The 15825-nt window shown below is 35.3% G+C and overlaps 3 protein-coding genes across 3 annotated transcripts; 2 read left to right on the top strand and 1 right to left on the bottom strand.

Annotated features, from left to right (window-relative positions):
• Positions 1-498: 498 nt before the first annotated feature.
• Positions 499-1832, top strand: LOC124448370 (FAD-linked sulfhydryl oxidase ALR-like). Its single transcript, XM_046999378.1, has 3 exons — positions 499-679; positions 811-1055; positions 1399-1832. The coding sequence occupies exons 1-3, from the start codon at positions 575-577 to the stop codon at positions 1559-1561; spliced, it is 513 nt and encodes a 170-aa protein (XP_046855334.1). The 5' UTR covers positions 499-574; the 3' UTR covers positions 1562-1832.
• On the bottom strand, positions 1169-2565 carry LOC124448369 (autophagy-related protein 101-like). Its single transcript, XM_046999377.1, is given in 2 exon segments — positions 1169-2035; positions 2038-2565. Coding segments are annotated over 2 exon segments (654 nt in total). The 5' UTR covers positions 2345-2565; the 3' UTR covers positions 1169-1688.
• Positions 2566-9016: 6451 nt separating this feature from the next.
• LOC124447991 (SUMO-conjugating enzyme UBC9-B-like) lies at positions 9017-15225 on the top strand. Its single transcript, XM_046999002.1, has 7 exons — positions 9017-9185; positions 9482-9545; positions 9632-9651; positions 9749-9821; positions 10210-10319; positions 11295-11374; positions 15144-15225. Exons 1-7 carry the CDS (start codon positions 9120-9122, stop codon positions 15223-15225), a joined length of 495 nt encoding a protein of 164 aa, XP_046854958.1. The 5' UTR covers positions 9017-9119.
• The last annotated feature ends 600 nt before the right edge of the window (positions 15226-15825 follow it).

Here is a 15825-nt window from a genome sequence, read left to right on the forward strand (position 1 = left end):
AAAGCAAAAATTTAGGCCGCCATGTTAGGAATGAGTTTCGATCCGGAATGAACTGATTCCACTTTAAAAGAAATCCTATTGCATGTTTACATGAATCCGGAATGAGTCACAACTCGATCCGGATCGAGTTCATTCCTAGTTTCATTCCGGATCGAAATTTACTTTTACTATCTCATGTAAACGCGAATTGAGTTTCATTCTGGAATGATATTGTGATTAATGACGAAGCACGCATGTGGCATGGGTATTGTCTTCTGGCAAATTGAAGCTCGTAAGCAAATAAAGAGGCTAAATGGGTTAAAATGAGTGCGAAGAAAAACAACAATTAGTTTCATGTAAACACGGATTGACATCACGTTTCGATCGGGATTGAAAGTCATTCCGGATTCATGTAAACACCCCTTAGTTGCCTGGTGAAAATTGTAATACTCGGAAAGGATCGGAAGGGCACGATTGTGATATCCTTTTGAAGGATGGTATATTAAAGGTACAAGTAATTGTTACTCTAAGAGATGAGACATGAACTAACTTAACTTTTATTTACAAAAGTTTACAAATAAACTTTTTAACGTTCATGATGAGCGAAGATTTAATTCAACACGAAAAGTCTAAAAAGCGACCTTGCAGAGCCTGTACTGACTTCAAATCTTGGATGAAACAAAAAAATGTCAATAAAAAGGTACATAGATGCTGACTTAGCAATTTAGCATCGTGAAATATTTGAGATTTTAAGTGTTGGATGTCATTGAAAGTTGTTCTTCTTATAAAATGGCGATTTTAGGTAAGAATTTGTGAAATATCTTATTTCAGATGAAAGAAGAGCAAGAAAATGTTGTTACCAGCACAGTGGAAGATTCTTCCTCAATATCTGCAGAAATTGAGTGTCCACTAGATTTGACAGAACTGGGTCGTGGAACGTGGGGTTTTCTTCACACAATGGCTGCATATTACCCTGAGAAACCAACTGTTGAAGAACAAAAAAACATGAGTCAATTCTTTAAAACATTTTCTCGTGTTTTTCCTTGCAATGATTGTGCCCAAGATTTGCGAGAAAGGTAATTCTCAGTTAATTTAAAACTGAAAAATTTGGTTGAAACATCAATACCCTATTGAAATGGTACATTGTTAACATTACTCTTCTCAATGTAGTAGTATCAACCAACAAATGTTTCTTTTCAATTATTATTCATTTTCCTACTCATAATCTATTATAAAGAACATTACAAAAGTTTCTGTTTCAACCTAATTCTTTGGTTTTCATTGCCATTGCTATTGCAGCGCCCAGAATGCAATGTTACTACTTTAATTCATAGCTTCCAATAAAACCCACCGGAATATTAAGTGTGAGAAATTTATATTACAACAATCTATCATATAAAATAAATATACATTTCACAGGTTGCACAAAAGTCCACCTGTGACTTCAAGCAGACTGGAGTTGTCTCAATGGCTGTGTCAGATACATAACGAGATCAACAAGAAGTTAGGAAAGGATGTATTTGATTGCTCTAGAGTTGACGAGCGTTGGAGAGACGGTTGGAAAGATGGCTCGTGCGATTGAAACAATTTTTATTGCAAAAGGGATTGAAAGAATATCTAATTGAAATCGAAGGGAGGAATATCTGGGTGGGTAAAAATAAATAAGAACTATTTATTTTTACAGATTTTGAAGTGCTGGCGGAGAAAACTCAGTAAGAAAATGTATCTCGAATAAGTTTTCTCATCGTAGTACCAACCGAAGATGAAATATCGTTGGATGTTTGACAGTTAATCTTAAACAAATACGGTTGTATGCTTGTATACTTCGTGTCAAAAACATTTCCTAACTCCGACTGATTTGGCATTTTGGGAATGTAGTCTGGTTTGCTGACCGCTTGAGCAATCTCGATTATCTTTTCACTGACTGACTCTGCAGCCACTTCACGAGATTTTTGTCGTTCGGATTCTCCTCTTGCGCGGATTATACCAAGCGTTACTGTCCATATTTCCCATGATATTTCCTCCATACCAAATGGCCATCTTCCTTTCTTCTTTGATAAAACTCAAGAATAATTCTCCCGCACTTAGCAGAAGGGTTGCTCCTTAAATTTTCTTTAAATTGATTGATATTCCGCCGCAATATTTGATCCAAATTCCTTGAATTGCAACGGACATACGTAAAATCAAAACTATGGCAATCGGTATCGACAAATCCAAGCGTCCCAATTGTATACGATCCTTCTTTTTTATATGTAAATTTCCCCGTAGTTCTGTGGAATAATATAGTATGAAGCAGGCTCAATAGCACGTCTTCAATTTGTTTTTCTTCTACTGTAAGTTGTAGGTTGTATGATCTAGCGTTCATGTTGTTTTGTTTTCGAATATCGACAAAGAATGGAGCCCACGTTCACAATGTCAGCTGTCACACATAATAAAATCAGCCTGTTCGCGGGTGAATTTCGAGAACAACCAACAAAATGGCGACGTTCTATTCAAAAATGACAGATTTTTTGAAAATTGCTTGGGTTCAGCAACCCGTTCTGTTTGTTTCTGTTGTTATTGGAGCAATGGGTAACGTGCACAACACTAAACTTTTTTCATTTGTGTTTCATATTTACTTTTTTGATTTAGTATGTAGACTAATATGATAAATAATCTTAGACTTTAATTATTGTTTGTTGAAGTATTATTTTCTGCCTACTGAGGAGTGAAAAAGGCAGAAAATATTTTCTCACACACCCTTGGGAGCCTGATTTTGAATCGGCGTGGCGGCTGGTGTAGGTTATATTAAGCACATTTTGTTGCATCCACACAGCTAGACTAGAGTCCACCTGCCCACCAGCCTGGATGGAACACTAAAGACATATGTATATTGGTAACTAAGACTGTTGAGTTTTGGCTCTTAGCCAATGTTATGGTAGCTGTATTAACTGTTTTATGAATGTAATAAAGATCAAGCTTGTGGATTGGCTACAGCAGCTCTCAGTTGTGTGTGAGAAACATATTTGCTTTAAAAAAATTGTTGTTTTATCTTAAGTCTCGGATTATTATAATGTTCTTGTAAATTTTTAGGCCCTCTGCTGGTGTATGTAAGCCCATTTAGTGAAAAAGCAATAAAGGCAAACCAAGAGATACCTATGAAATATACATGTAAGTGTTACATTATCATCAGTTCAACTTATGTTATGTAGGACATACTACTTGTAATGTTCCATGTTTAAGAGTTAGCGTAACATGGTGTTACTAATATTACTCATGTTATCTGTGTTACACATGTTATCTGTTATCTGTGTTACCTGTGTTATCTGTGTTACCTGTGTTACCTGTGTTACCTGTGTTATCTGTGTTACCTGTGTTATCTGTGTGATCTGTGTTACCTGTGTTACCTGTGTTCTGTGTTATCTGTGTTACCTGTGTTATCTGTGTTATCTGTGTTATCTGTGTTACCTGTGTTATCTGTGTTACCTGTGTTATCTGTGTTACCTGTGTTATCTGTGTTACCTGTGTCTGTGTTACCTGTGTTATCTGTGTTACCTGTGTTACCTGTGTTACCTGTGTTATCTGTGTTACCTGTGTTACCTGTGTTATCTGTGTTACCTGTGTTATCTGTGTTATCTGTGTTACCTGTGTTATCTGTGTTACCTGTGTTATCTGTGTTATCTGTGTTACCTGTGCCTGTGTTATCTGTGTTACCTGTGTTTTACCTGTGTTATCTGTGTTACCTGTGTTATTCGTGTTACCTGTTTATCTGTGTTATTATTATTATTCCTGTTGTCTGTGTTATCTGTGTTACTTTTGTTATCTGTCACCTGAGGTAGCTGTGTCTTGACTTTATCAGCTTTGCATGCTCACTGAATGATAAATCAAAGGTTTTTTTGTGAATCAAATTTAATCATTAACTTATAAAATACACTAGAGTGTACCTCATTTTTGGTCAACTCAACTTTGCTTTCTTTTATTCTGCAATAATTTAAATTTGCCATGATTTTAAATTAAACACGCGCAGTCTTTTGATCAGCAAAGAAACTTTATTACGCTTGAAAATCATTCGCTTTTTTACTGTTCCCCATAACATAAACTGTTCGAGATTTTGACCTAATAATTATTAAAATACTAATTTTCATTTTGTATTTGTTGAAATATCAGCAAATTTTGGTGTAGCCGTGATTTGTCTCATTAAAACCCATCGTTCATTTTAGTAGATCCTATTCCGGAGACAAGCAAGGAAGAAACGTGATCTGCACGTGATATCTTATGACGTAACGAACTGCATTTTCAAAGGATGAGGATTTTATATTGAACAGTATATTGTGATTGATATTTGACAAATATTTTTGCATTGTCTTGCACGCGTTGACGTACAAATGACTAGATTTTGTCTGAAAATTTGAAAAAAATATTTTAGTTCCCTGATTGAACTGTATGTTATTGTGCGTTGTGTACATTGATTGAGTTTTTGTATTGTCTACTGTTAACTTCATGCAAGAGTTTGTTTGAAAAGAGCTCAACAGGGAGGCTATATGGCACAAGGGACACGCAAAATAGCGAGAAATAGTTTAGTATCTTCATTAATTGTTGCTATTTGGTGAACGATGATGTAAGAAAATGTTATAGGCTTTTTGATGTTGTTTTTGAGGCTATTAATCTTTAGTCGTCACAAGAAAACACGAAAACAAAGAAAAGGTAATTTTTTTGTATTAAATGAATTGAAAAAATGGTAATTAAAAACGCTGACACTTTTGGACAATCTTAAACAAACCTTCGTTTGAACTATTGATATTTCTTTTAACCTATTTATGCTTAAAACCGTTTGAGAACTAAGGTATTTGACATGCAATAAGCATAGTCTTAAGCCTTGCTCTCCACTAAATCACTTCTTGCGAACGAAATTCCTCACCGGTAAAGACAAACGAAATTATTTAATTATATTTTGAATAAAACAGAGTATTTTTATTTACCGTTTGTGTCATTGCAAGCTCTGACTTGCGAACTCTGTCATTCGTAGATCTTGCTAATGACCGAAGAAAAACAAACAAATAACACCTACACCAAACGAAATAATCAAGTAAAAACTATGTGATCAATTTTTATGAATTCGATAACCTTGTATTTTGAGATTTTTAAGTTTGAGATTTTGAATTACCCAGTCAAGGTACTGCTCATTCTTCAAGCCTTTGCATCTTTCGAAATGCGAAAGAAAGTGTTTATATGCAATCGCTTGTATATCGTTTCATTTATTGAAGGCCGTCGTTAAAATATTTTGGATAAAATTTTCCACATGATTGGAAAGTAATTTCATACACAACAGGGTATTATGAAAGATATTGTGGAACAATAGGTGTCCTACTGGGACATTTTCTATGGATATTTTCGTAGCGAGTGATACTAAATGATACGTTTGAGATTGATATCTGTAGTAACTAGGCTATAGAAAGATGTCTTCTTATTCGTGAACGAATTTATAAAACTATGTTAACACAACTCCTTTTATTGAATTCTGACACAATTATATCAGCTAAATTATCTTTTTCGTTCATTCTCGTAGCCTAAAATTCACAGGTGTCGTTGTAGAAGAATGCAGAAAATTCATCAATCACTCCCGGATGTTAAACGTCCCTCCAAGGTACAAGATCAGAAGAGTTATGTTTCGCGGTTAGAACGAGGCAATTGCGAACGCTCTACGATGCCCGCCCGAATGAAACAGCGCCTTGATGACATTGAACCGCAGAATAATCATCGTGGGCGCATTAATCATTCCCGGGCTCTTGTTATACCCTCGGAGAAAACGACCCAAGAAAAAAGCCCTGCATTGAGTATTGCACAACGCACGAGTTCTATAAAATATCCCAAGTCAAAATCATCGAATGATCACAACGCAGGGCGAGTCTCTTCTCCTGTTGGTCCTGGACGCGAGGGACAGGATGAAGATCGGAGAATCGCTTCTTCGAGATCATTAGTGTTTGATGAAAATAGAAAGTATGAACCAGCCTTGCATCATGTATTGTCTGCAAATTATGATCGTGTTCCATATAAAAACACGACATCAAATGAAAACATCGGTCCTCGCTTTTCCAGCAGATCAACTGAAAATTATGGTCCTGTCGTTTACAGCAAGTCAAATGAAAATACTGGTCCTGTCGTTTACAGCAAGTCAAATAAAAATTCTGGTCCTGTCGTTTACAGCAAGTCAAATAAAAATTCTGGTCCTGTCGTTTACAGCAAGACAAATGAAAATACTGGTCCTGTCGTTTACAGCAAGACAAATGAAAATACTGGTCCTGTCGTTTACAGCAAGACAAATGAAAATACTGGTCCTGTCGTTTACAGCAAGTCAAATGAAAATACTGGTCCTGTCGTTTACAGCAAGTCAAATAAAAATTCTGGTCCTGTCGTTTACAACAAATCAAATGAAAATACTGGTCCTGTCGTTTACAGCAAGTCAAATGAAAATACTGGTCCTGTCGTTTACAGCAAGTCAAATAAAAATACTGGTCCTGTCGTTTACAGCAAGTCAAATAAAATTCTGGTCCTGTCGTTTACAGCAAGTCAAATAAAAATTCTGGTCCTGTCGTTTACAACAAATCAAATGAAAATACTGGTCCTGTCGTTTACAGCAAGTCAAATGAAAACATTGGTCCTGTCGTTTACAGCAAGTCAAATAAAAATTCTGGTCCTGTCGTTTACAACAAATCAAATGAAAATACTGGTCCTGTCGTTTACAGCAAGTCAAATGAAAACATTGGTCCTGTCGTTTACAGCAAGACAAATAAAAATACTGGTCCTGTCGTTTACAACAAATCAAATGAAAATACTGGTCCTGTCGTTTACAGCAAGTCAAATGAAAACATTGGTCCTGTCGTTTACAGCAAGTCAAATGAAAACATTGGTCCTGTCGTTTACAGCAAGTCAAATGAAAACACTGGTCCTGTCGTTTACAACAAATCAAATGAAAACATTGGTCCTGTCGTTTACAGCAAATCAAATGAAAACACTGGTCCTGTCGTTTACAACAAATCAAATGAAAACACTGGTCCTGTCGTTTACAGCAAGTCATATCAAAATACTGGTCCTGTCGTTTACAGCAAGTCAAATAAATCACAGTTTTTACCTAAGAAAGATGTAAGAATTTACCGAAAGGACAAAACAACTTCTCGTAACATGTATAATAGTGGAATTGGTATCAAAATACCTGAAATAGACCAATCAGGGAATAACATTGAAGACCATAGTCCAGTGAAAGTCTTTTATGAAAGTTTTGAAAATCCTGTAGCTCAACCGGATATAGTCATCCCGAAGAAATCGTTACTTCGAAAAACTTCCCAGATTTCGTTTCTCTCTATTCAAACGATGAACAGTGTAGCAAGCCGTCCATGTTCCAATATTGATGCGTCTTATAAGCGGAAATTGATCGCAAACTGGATTGAAGAGCAAAACAGACTCATTAGCAATCGTACGTCAACCGACTTGGATGAGTCGAATTCAAGACAGCCAAAAAAACCGTGTGACATCGAGGATTTTGATAGGAAAATAGAAAAGGAAGAAAAAAGCACGATGTTAGCTAATGACGATGTGAAAATGTCACGACATGAGCAAAAGAAAAAGTCGGTATTTGTTTCAACATTTGACGACACTGCAAAAGACTGCGGTCAACGAGAAAAAGCCTGTTGTTGTTTCGCCAGTCGACCTCACGAGCCGTGATGTGAAAGCAGAAGTGAGAAGGTACGAAAAAATCATCGCTTCAACTAATAAAGTCAACGAAAAGAACAATCGTAGCGATGCTACATTCGTTGGACGAAAAGCTGAATTATTTGAAGAGTGTAGAAAGGCCCCAACTCCTTCAGTTACATCGAAGGTGACTACAACTCCTTCAGTTACATCGAAGGTGGCTATAGCTAAAATTACTCCAGCGGCATTAACCTACAATAAATCACTCTCCGAGCATATGAAGAAAATGGAGGACGTTAAAATCATGAATTTGCTGATGACCATATTGACAAAGTAACAAGAAGGAGAACGACCAATCCACTACAAAACTAAATATGGGTGCGTCGTCTTATGACACACACTTGCAAACACTGGGATCGACGAATGTGGAAAGGTACGTAGTAAATCACTCACAAAAAACTGAATGAAAGATGACAGTTAAAAATCAGGTATGCTTCTTTTACAGGCAAATGTATTCTGGCTGTTTTGAGAGCAAAGCTCCAGATGAGCTGAAGTCATCGTTTAGAGAAAGTGGAGTTAAGACTACTAAACATAGTTCATTTAACGGTAGATGGCACGATGACGTCAGAAAGCAAAATGACGTCAAAAGGCAAGATGATGTCCGACGGCAAGATGACGTCAGAAATAAAAATGACGTCAGAAGGCAAAATGACGTCAGAAGGCAAGATGATGTCATTTATGATGCTTGAAAAAACAAAAGGAGATGATAAAGTTTGTGAAACGGTTTGCCAGTGACAGTATGATGACATTGACTCGAAGAGATCAATTCAACGGATACTATTTAAAAGACTACTGTTGACAGTCATGTTGATGCTAAAAGAATACGGGGAGGGATAGCAAATGATGCAAGTGAAACAAAGTAATGACGTTTTATCTTAGCAATTTCTTTTCAACCATCCCTCCTGAACTGAAAACGATACAGAAGTATGGAGAGACCACCCTAGACAAGCATACCCACCAAGATCAAGGATGTCTTATATCCATAGATTAGTTTTCCGTGATTAAGTTTTCGGCTTAAAATTTTCTAATATGAAAATATCGTGTAGCGTGTAAAATATAAAATATATGCAGTTAGTACTTGTTTAACCCTCAGAAAACGCTAAGCCATGCGGTAGGGCTGGGATAGGTATCGCGGGGGAGGAAATCAATGAACATGCCCTCAGGCTATGGTGTTTCCAAAACATAAAATAACTTTTCATTTTCATGTTTGGATGTATGATTATTTCTATTAAAATACATTGCTGAAAATCTTCTTTGACGAAAATGAAGTATTACGCAGTGGAAACATATCTCCCAAGATGCAAATCGGTCAGGAAAATGGAAAAAGGACGGTATTCAAGATGAGAAATATCGAAATTAGTCGAATGTTGATTTAAAAACTGTCGATTTACTTTATTTGCAATCGAGAAATAGTTATGTCTGGTATTGCTCTTGGACGTCTGTCTGAAGAGCGGAAGGCTTGGCGAAAAGATCATCCATTTGTAAGCACTGAACGTATCCAAAACTTATCCATAAAATTTGAAAGAAGTTGAGTCGGGCTCTCTGTATTTTCTTCTCATTTTTCTTCTTTCGTACTCATAAGTTGAATGGTTTTGTGGATAATAATGAAGTCTTTATTTTTAAAACTGTTTTAAAATTGTTTAATTTTCATTTCTCTCGTGGTAATTATATTAAAATTGACCACAATTTAATTTCCTGTAAACTGAACTAAAATGATGCGAAATCAAGTTGACAATTTTTCCTGTATTACAATTTCTCCAATTTATTCTATTCCCAGGGATTTGTTGCCAAACCAATAAAAAATCCAGATGGTTCATTAAATCTTATGAACTGGGAGTGTGGTAAGTCACATTATAAAGCAGTATAGACCACATGCTTGCTTTAACATTTGAAAGAAAGCCATTAATGGTAGTCCTATGTTTTGTAGCTATTCCAGGAAAAAAGGGGGTAGGTGTAGATATATATGAATCAAAGAATGTCGTTATTCATAGTACTTCTAGGATTGTACTCATTGATCCTAATTTTGCTATGTTTTATTTATTAGACCCCTTGGGAAGGCGGCAATTATAAATTGCGTATGATATTTAAGGATGATTATCCTTCAACGCCACCAAAATGTAAGTTAGTGATATGTCTTAGACTGTATTTAATCCTTGTCTGTTGGTACTGTTCAATAATGACTGTGTTTAATTTCAAAGACTTACGTATGTACAGTACCGACCTCGAGTAACATAACTTGACTCGCGAGTATCGAATGGCGAGTGGGCAAGTGACTCACGATGCAGTTGCGGAGAAAGAAATTTTTCCGAGTTATTTTGATTTACTCGCAAACAGCGAAATATTTTATCCACTTGCAAACCTCTCACACGCAACTGCATTGCAAGTCACTCGCCCACTCGCCATTCGATACTCGCGAGTCAAGTTATGTTACTCGAGGTCGGTACTGTACGTAGTTTGGCCTTCAACAAACAATCTTGTTTTCTTATCTGCCTTTTTTGTTTTCAGGTAAATTTGAACCACCAATATTTCATCCAAATGTTTATCCTTCTGGAACTGTGTGCTTGTCACTATTAGATGAGGAGAAAGATTGGCGACCAGCAGTTACTATAAAGCAGGTCAGATGTTTGTTGCGATGTATTAACGCATGGATAAATCCAGGCTAATTTGTAGGGTGTATGTAAAAAGTGGTAGCAGGATATTCAATTGTGTCACCATAGGGATCATTTAAATCATACACCTTGTAGTTATAAATACAAATAATGAGTTGAAGTGCATTTTCATGCTTTCATTTGTCAACTATAGTGTGTCATCTTGATTCTTAGTTATTAGTGCTATGCACAGGAGGCTGGAGCTCCGGCTATTTTTGCTTTCCGGAGTTTGTTCATCTCCAGCAAAGCTCTGGCAGCAGTTGTTTGTTCTGCAAAATACTGTCAAACTTTGGTAAACATGTCTGATCAAAATATTTTGTATCAATGAATCATAACTATTGGCTAAAATTGAAAACTTGCATGAAAATAATCATTTTATGGATGACACAACATGACGCTAGATTGCATTCACACATGCTAATTTATGATTCAAAGTCGGAGGCGGAAATTTAACTTCACATGTAAAAATTTTACTAATAATATATCTTAAACTGTTGAACAGTGAGTTGCAAAATTAACTGCCACAACCAGTGATTCGAGTTATAAAATAGCTGGAGCCAGTTCAGATTTGACAGCCGGAGTTCAGATTTGACAAGAAGCCAGAGTTCAGATTTGACAAGAGGCGGCTGAAAACCAGAGTTTGCACAGCCCTATTAGTTATGCCATTAAAAAAGGTTTTATCAAACTGTCCTCACTTTCAGTTACATCTTCAGTGGATGGCATGCGGTCATGTTCAGCATGTTTAATGTGATTTTTACTGTGTTTATTTGTTAATAGAAATAAGACTTCATCATACACTATGTTAAACCTGGCTAATTTTTTCTCATTTCAGTTTCATTATATTTTATAATGGTTACAGATATGGTTAATTTGCTCCCTGCCAACCTCTGCAGTAAATCTATTTTTGTTTCATTAATCTCACGTTAAAATTGTTCATTTCAGATTCTTCTTGGTGTCCAAGATTTACTTAATGATCCAAATATAAAGGATCCCGCGCAGGCTGAAGCTTACACTATATACAGGTTATTGTTCTTGTAGTCAAAACTCTCCAGTTTAACATCATTCTTGTTATTAAGGCCTTACATACAGCACCAATAGGTTGTGTTTAGCAGGCCATTATAACATTGATGTAAAAAGTGAATAGTTTGAACTTGGGATTATTTAGGTGTTGCTCATCCAAGTTAGTGTAGCTTTGGGAAGTTTGTTGGTGTTTGTGTTGACCAATGTTTTGATGCCGTTGGAGTAGTCATCTTTAGAGTCAATCTTGAGTTAGTCATCTTTGAGTCAATCTTGAGTTAGTCATCTTTAGAGTCAATCTTGAGTTAGTCATCTTTAGAGTCAATCTTGAGTTAGTCATCTTTGGAGTCAATCTTGAGTTAGTCATCTTTAGAGTCAATCTTGAGTTAGTCATCTTTGGAGTCAATCTTGAGTTAGTCATCTTTGGAGTCAATCTTGAGTTAGTCATCTTTAGAGTCAATCTTGAGTTAGTCATCTTTGGAGTCAATCTTGAGTTAGTCATCTTTAGAGTCAATCTTGAGTTAGTCATCTTTAGAGTCAATCTTGAGTTAGTCATCTTTGGAGTCAATCTTGAGTTAGTCATCTTTAGAGTCAATCTTGAGTTAGTCATCTTTGGAGTCAATCTTGAGTTAGTCATCTTTGGAGTCAATCTTGAGTTAGTCATCTTTAGAGTCAATCTTGAGTTAGTCATCTTTAGAGTCAATCTTGAGTTAGTCATCTTTAGAGTCAATCTTGAGGTACTCATCTTTAGAGTCAATCTTGAGTTAGTCATCTTTAGAGTCAATCTTGAGTTAGTCATCTTTGGAGTCAATCTTGAGTTAGTCATCTTTAGAGTCAATCTTGAGTTAGTCATCTTTGGAGTCAATCTTGAGTTAGTCATCTTTAGAGTCAATCTTGAGTTAGTCATCTTTAGAGTCAATCTTGAGTTAGTCATCTTTGGAGTCAATCTTGAGTTAGTCATCTTTAGAGTCAATCTTGAGTTAGTCATCTTTAGAGTCAATCTTGAGTTAGTCATCTTTAGAGTCAATCTTGAGGTAGTCATCTTTAGAGTCAATCTTGAGTTAGTCATCTTTAGAGTCAATCTTGAGGTAGTCATCTTTGGAGTCAATCTTGAGTTAGTCATCTTTGGAGTCAATCTTGAGGTAGTCAGCTTTGAGTCAATCTGAGTTGTCATCTTTAGAGTCAACACAGTCATCCAAAGTCATCTTTAGAACAATATTGAGTTAGTCATCTTTAGAGTCAATCTTGAGTTAGTCATCTTAGTCAATCTTGAGTTAGTCATCTTTAGAGTCAATCTTGAGTATCTTTGAGTCAATCTTGAGTTAGTCATCTTTAGAGTCAATCTTTTAGTCATCTGAGTCAATCTTGAGTTAGTCAAATTTTTAGTCACTTTATCAATCTTGAGTTAAGAGTCAAGTTAGTCATTTATCAATCTTGAGTTAGTATCTTTAAGTCAATCTTGTTAGTCATCTTTAGATCAATCTTGAGTCATCTTTGATAATCTTGAGTTAGTCATCTTTAGAGTCAAGATTAGTCATCTTTTCAATTTCTTTAGTCATCTTTACAGAGTTAGTCATCTGGCAATCTTGAGTTAACATCTTTGGAGTCAATCTTGAGTTAGTCATCTTTTCAATCTTGAGTTAGTCATCTTTAGAAATCTTGAGTTAGTCATCTTTGGAGTCAATCTTGAGTCATCTTTAGAGTCAATCTTGAGTTAGTCATCTTTGGACAATCTTGAGTTAGTCATCTTTAAGTCAATCTTGAGTTAGTCATCTTTAGAAATCTTGTTAGTCATCTTTGAGTCAATCTTGAGTTAGTCATCTTTAGAGTGAATTTGTTAGTTCTTTGGAGTCAATCTTGTTAGTCATCTTAAGTCAATCTTGTTGTCAGGAGTCAATCTTGAGTTAGTCACGAGTCAATGAGTTAGTCATTTGAATCTTGATTAATGAGTCAATCTTGAGTTAGTCATCTTTAAGTCAATCTTGAGTTAGTCATCTTTTCAATCTTGAGTTGTCATCTTTAGGTCAATCTTGAGTTAGTCATCTTTGCAATCTTGAGTTAGTCATCTTTAGGCAATTGTGATTGTTACTCATAGTCAATCTTGTTAATCTTCAATCTTGAGTTAATCTTGGCAATGGTTGATTGTTAATATCAATCTTGAGTTAACATCTTTGGAGATTTCATCTTTAAGTCAATCTTGAGTTAGTCATCTTTGGAGTCAATCTTGAGTTTCATCTTTAGAGTCAATTTGAGTTAATCTTTGAGTCAATCTTGAGTTAGTCATCTTTGAGTCAATATTGTTCATCTTTAGAGTCAATGTTGAGTTAAATTTTGCAATTGATTGTCATCTTTGAATCAATCTTGAGTTAGTCATCTTTTCAATCTTGAGTTACTCATCTATGGAGTCAATCTTGATTGTCATCTTTAGAGTCAATCTTGAGTTATCATCTTGGAAATTGAGTTTCATCTTTGAGTCAATCTTGAGTTAGTCATCTTTGGAGTCAATCTTGAGTTAGTCATCTTTATGTCAATTTAGTCATCTTTGAGTCAATCTTGAGTTAGTCATCTTTAGAGTGAATCTTGAGTTAGTCAATCAAGGTGAGTTGTCATCTTTTCAATCTTGAGTTAGTCATCTTTGGAGTGTCTTGAGTTAGTCATCTTTGGAGTCAATCTTGAGTTAGTCATCTTGGAATCTTGAGTTAGGAGTCAATCTTGAGTTAGTCATCTTTGAGTCAATCTTGAGTTAGTCATCTATCAATCTTGAGTTAGTCATCTTTGGAGTCAATCTTGAGTTAGTCATCTTTTCAATCTTGAGTTAGTCATCTTTTTCAATCTTTAGTTAGTCATCTTTGGAGTCAATCTTGAGTTAGTCATCTTTAGAGTCAATCTTGAGTTAGTCATCTTTGGAGTCAATCTTGAGTTAGTCATCTTTAGAGTCAATCTTGAGTTAGTCATCTTTAGAGTCAATCTTGAGTTAGTCATCTTGAGTCAATCTTGAGTTAGTCATCTTTGGAGTCAATCTTGAGTTAGTCATCTTTGAGTCAATCTTGAGTTAGTCATCTTGAGTCAATCTTGAGTTAGTCATCTTCAGAGTCAATCTTGTTTAGTCATCTTTAGTCAATCTTGAGTTAGTCATCTGAGTCAATCTTGAGTTAGTCATCTTTTTCAATCTTGAGTTAGTCATCTTTAGAGTCAATCTTGAGTTAGTCATCTTTGGAGTCAATCTTGAGTTAGTCATCTTTGGTCAATCTTGAGTTAGTCATCTTTAGAGTCAATCTTGAGTTAGTCATCTTTGGAGTCAATCTTGAGTTAGTCATCTTTAGAGTCAATCTTGAGTTAGTCATCTTTAGAGTCAATCTTGAGTTAGTCATCTTTAGAGTCAATCTTGGTAGTCATCTTTAGAGTCAATCTTGAGTTAGTCATCTTTAGAGTCAGTCTTGGGTAGTCATCTTTGAGTCAATCTTGAGTTAGTCATCTTAGGAGTCAATCTTGAGGTCAGCAGTGACTCTGAAGATGACCACATAAGGTTGTCAAACTTTAGTCAAGATCAACATCAACAGTCTTCATATGTAAAATGGACAAATAACATTTACCAACAAATATTGTATGTTGAAAATTTTAGTTACTTTAGCAAGAGTGTAGTTCACTTATCACTTCAATATACAAAGCTCATCTCTTCATACAGATGTTAAATGAGCCAGATCTGCCCTTTCTGTAGGAGATCTTATTAGAGGTTGGCAGTGGTTTTCTTATTAATGTCTTTAATTATTGCAGTCAAAATCGTGTTGAATATGTGTTTCGCGACCACCTGAAAATACAAGACACTGCTGTTAATCGAGAAAAGATTCTTACATAAATTTGTATTTATAAAATGTAATGTTAATTTGTTCAGTAATCTTCTCCACGACAATGTTCATTGAGAATTGATAATGACCTTATGATTGTTGAGTAGAAACATTTCTGAGGTAATATGGCTGATGTACTTATCTTTGCTTGTAAATTTCTATATTCTCTTGTTTAAGATGTGGTAATGTTGAACTAGGCTGGCTGCAAATTTTATATAACATAACTATGTCAACAAGAGATTTCAATTTAAAGTTGAAAATATGTTCTTTGATTTAATTCTTAATACTTAACTTTAACCAAAAATTTACTTTTTGCTGTTCGATGAAAATCATTGCGTGAATTTTCTTGGAATGTGTTTGTTTGATGTTGTTTTATTACTGCAGCATTTCTTGTCGACATTGGAAGATTTCTTTGTAATTGTTTTACTACCTGTTGAAAATAATGTGAGAAAAAGTTCATTGTGTGGTATGGAGATTTGACTGGATATGTGTTGATTTTTCCTATTATGTTGCTATTTGGGAAATTGTGTTGCTGTATTGTTGTTAATCTATTATTATTGATCAAATAACCATTGTGGTTGTTTTACTGAAATTTGTTTCAATTTATTGAT

Source organism: Xenia sp. Carnegie-2017, unplaced genomic scaffold (assembly GCF_021976095.1).
Source record: "Xenia sp. Carnegie-2017 unplaced genomic scaffold, XeniaSp_v1 HiC_scaffold_23, whole genome shotgun sequence".
NCBI lineage: Eukaryota > Metazoa > Cnidaria > Anthozoa > Malacalcyonacea > Xeniidae > Xenia > Xenia sp. Carnegie-2017.

Bases quoted from the DNA above. Each gene is read 5' to 3' on its own strand.
- LOC124448370 (XM_046999378.1), top strand. From the start codon at position 575: ATGATGAGCGAAGATTTAATTCAACACGAAAAGTCTAAAAAGCGACCT. The intron at 680-810 runs GTACATAGATGC...ATCTTATTTCAG, and splicing joins AAAAAAATGTCAATAAAAAG to ATGAAAGAAGAGCAAGAAAA. The intron at 1,056-1,398 runs GTAATTCTCAGT...TACATTTCACAG, and splicing joins GCCCAAGATTTGCGAGAAAG to GTTGCACAAAAGTCCACCTG.
- LOC124447991 (XM_046999002.1), top strand. From the start codon at position 9,120: ATGTCTGGTATTGCTCTTGGACGTCTGTCTGAAGAGCGGAAGGCTTGG. The intron at 9,652-9,748 runs GTAGGTGTAGAT...TTTATTTATTAG, and splicing joins CTATTCCAGGAAAAAAGGGG to ACCCCTTGGGAAGGCGGCAA. The intron at 9,822-10,209 runs GTAAGTTAGTGA...TTTTGTTTTCAG, and splicing joins TCCTTCAACGCCACCAAAAT to GTAAATTTGAACCACCAATA.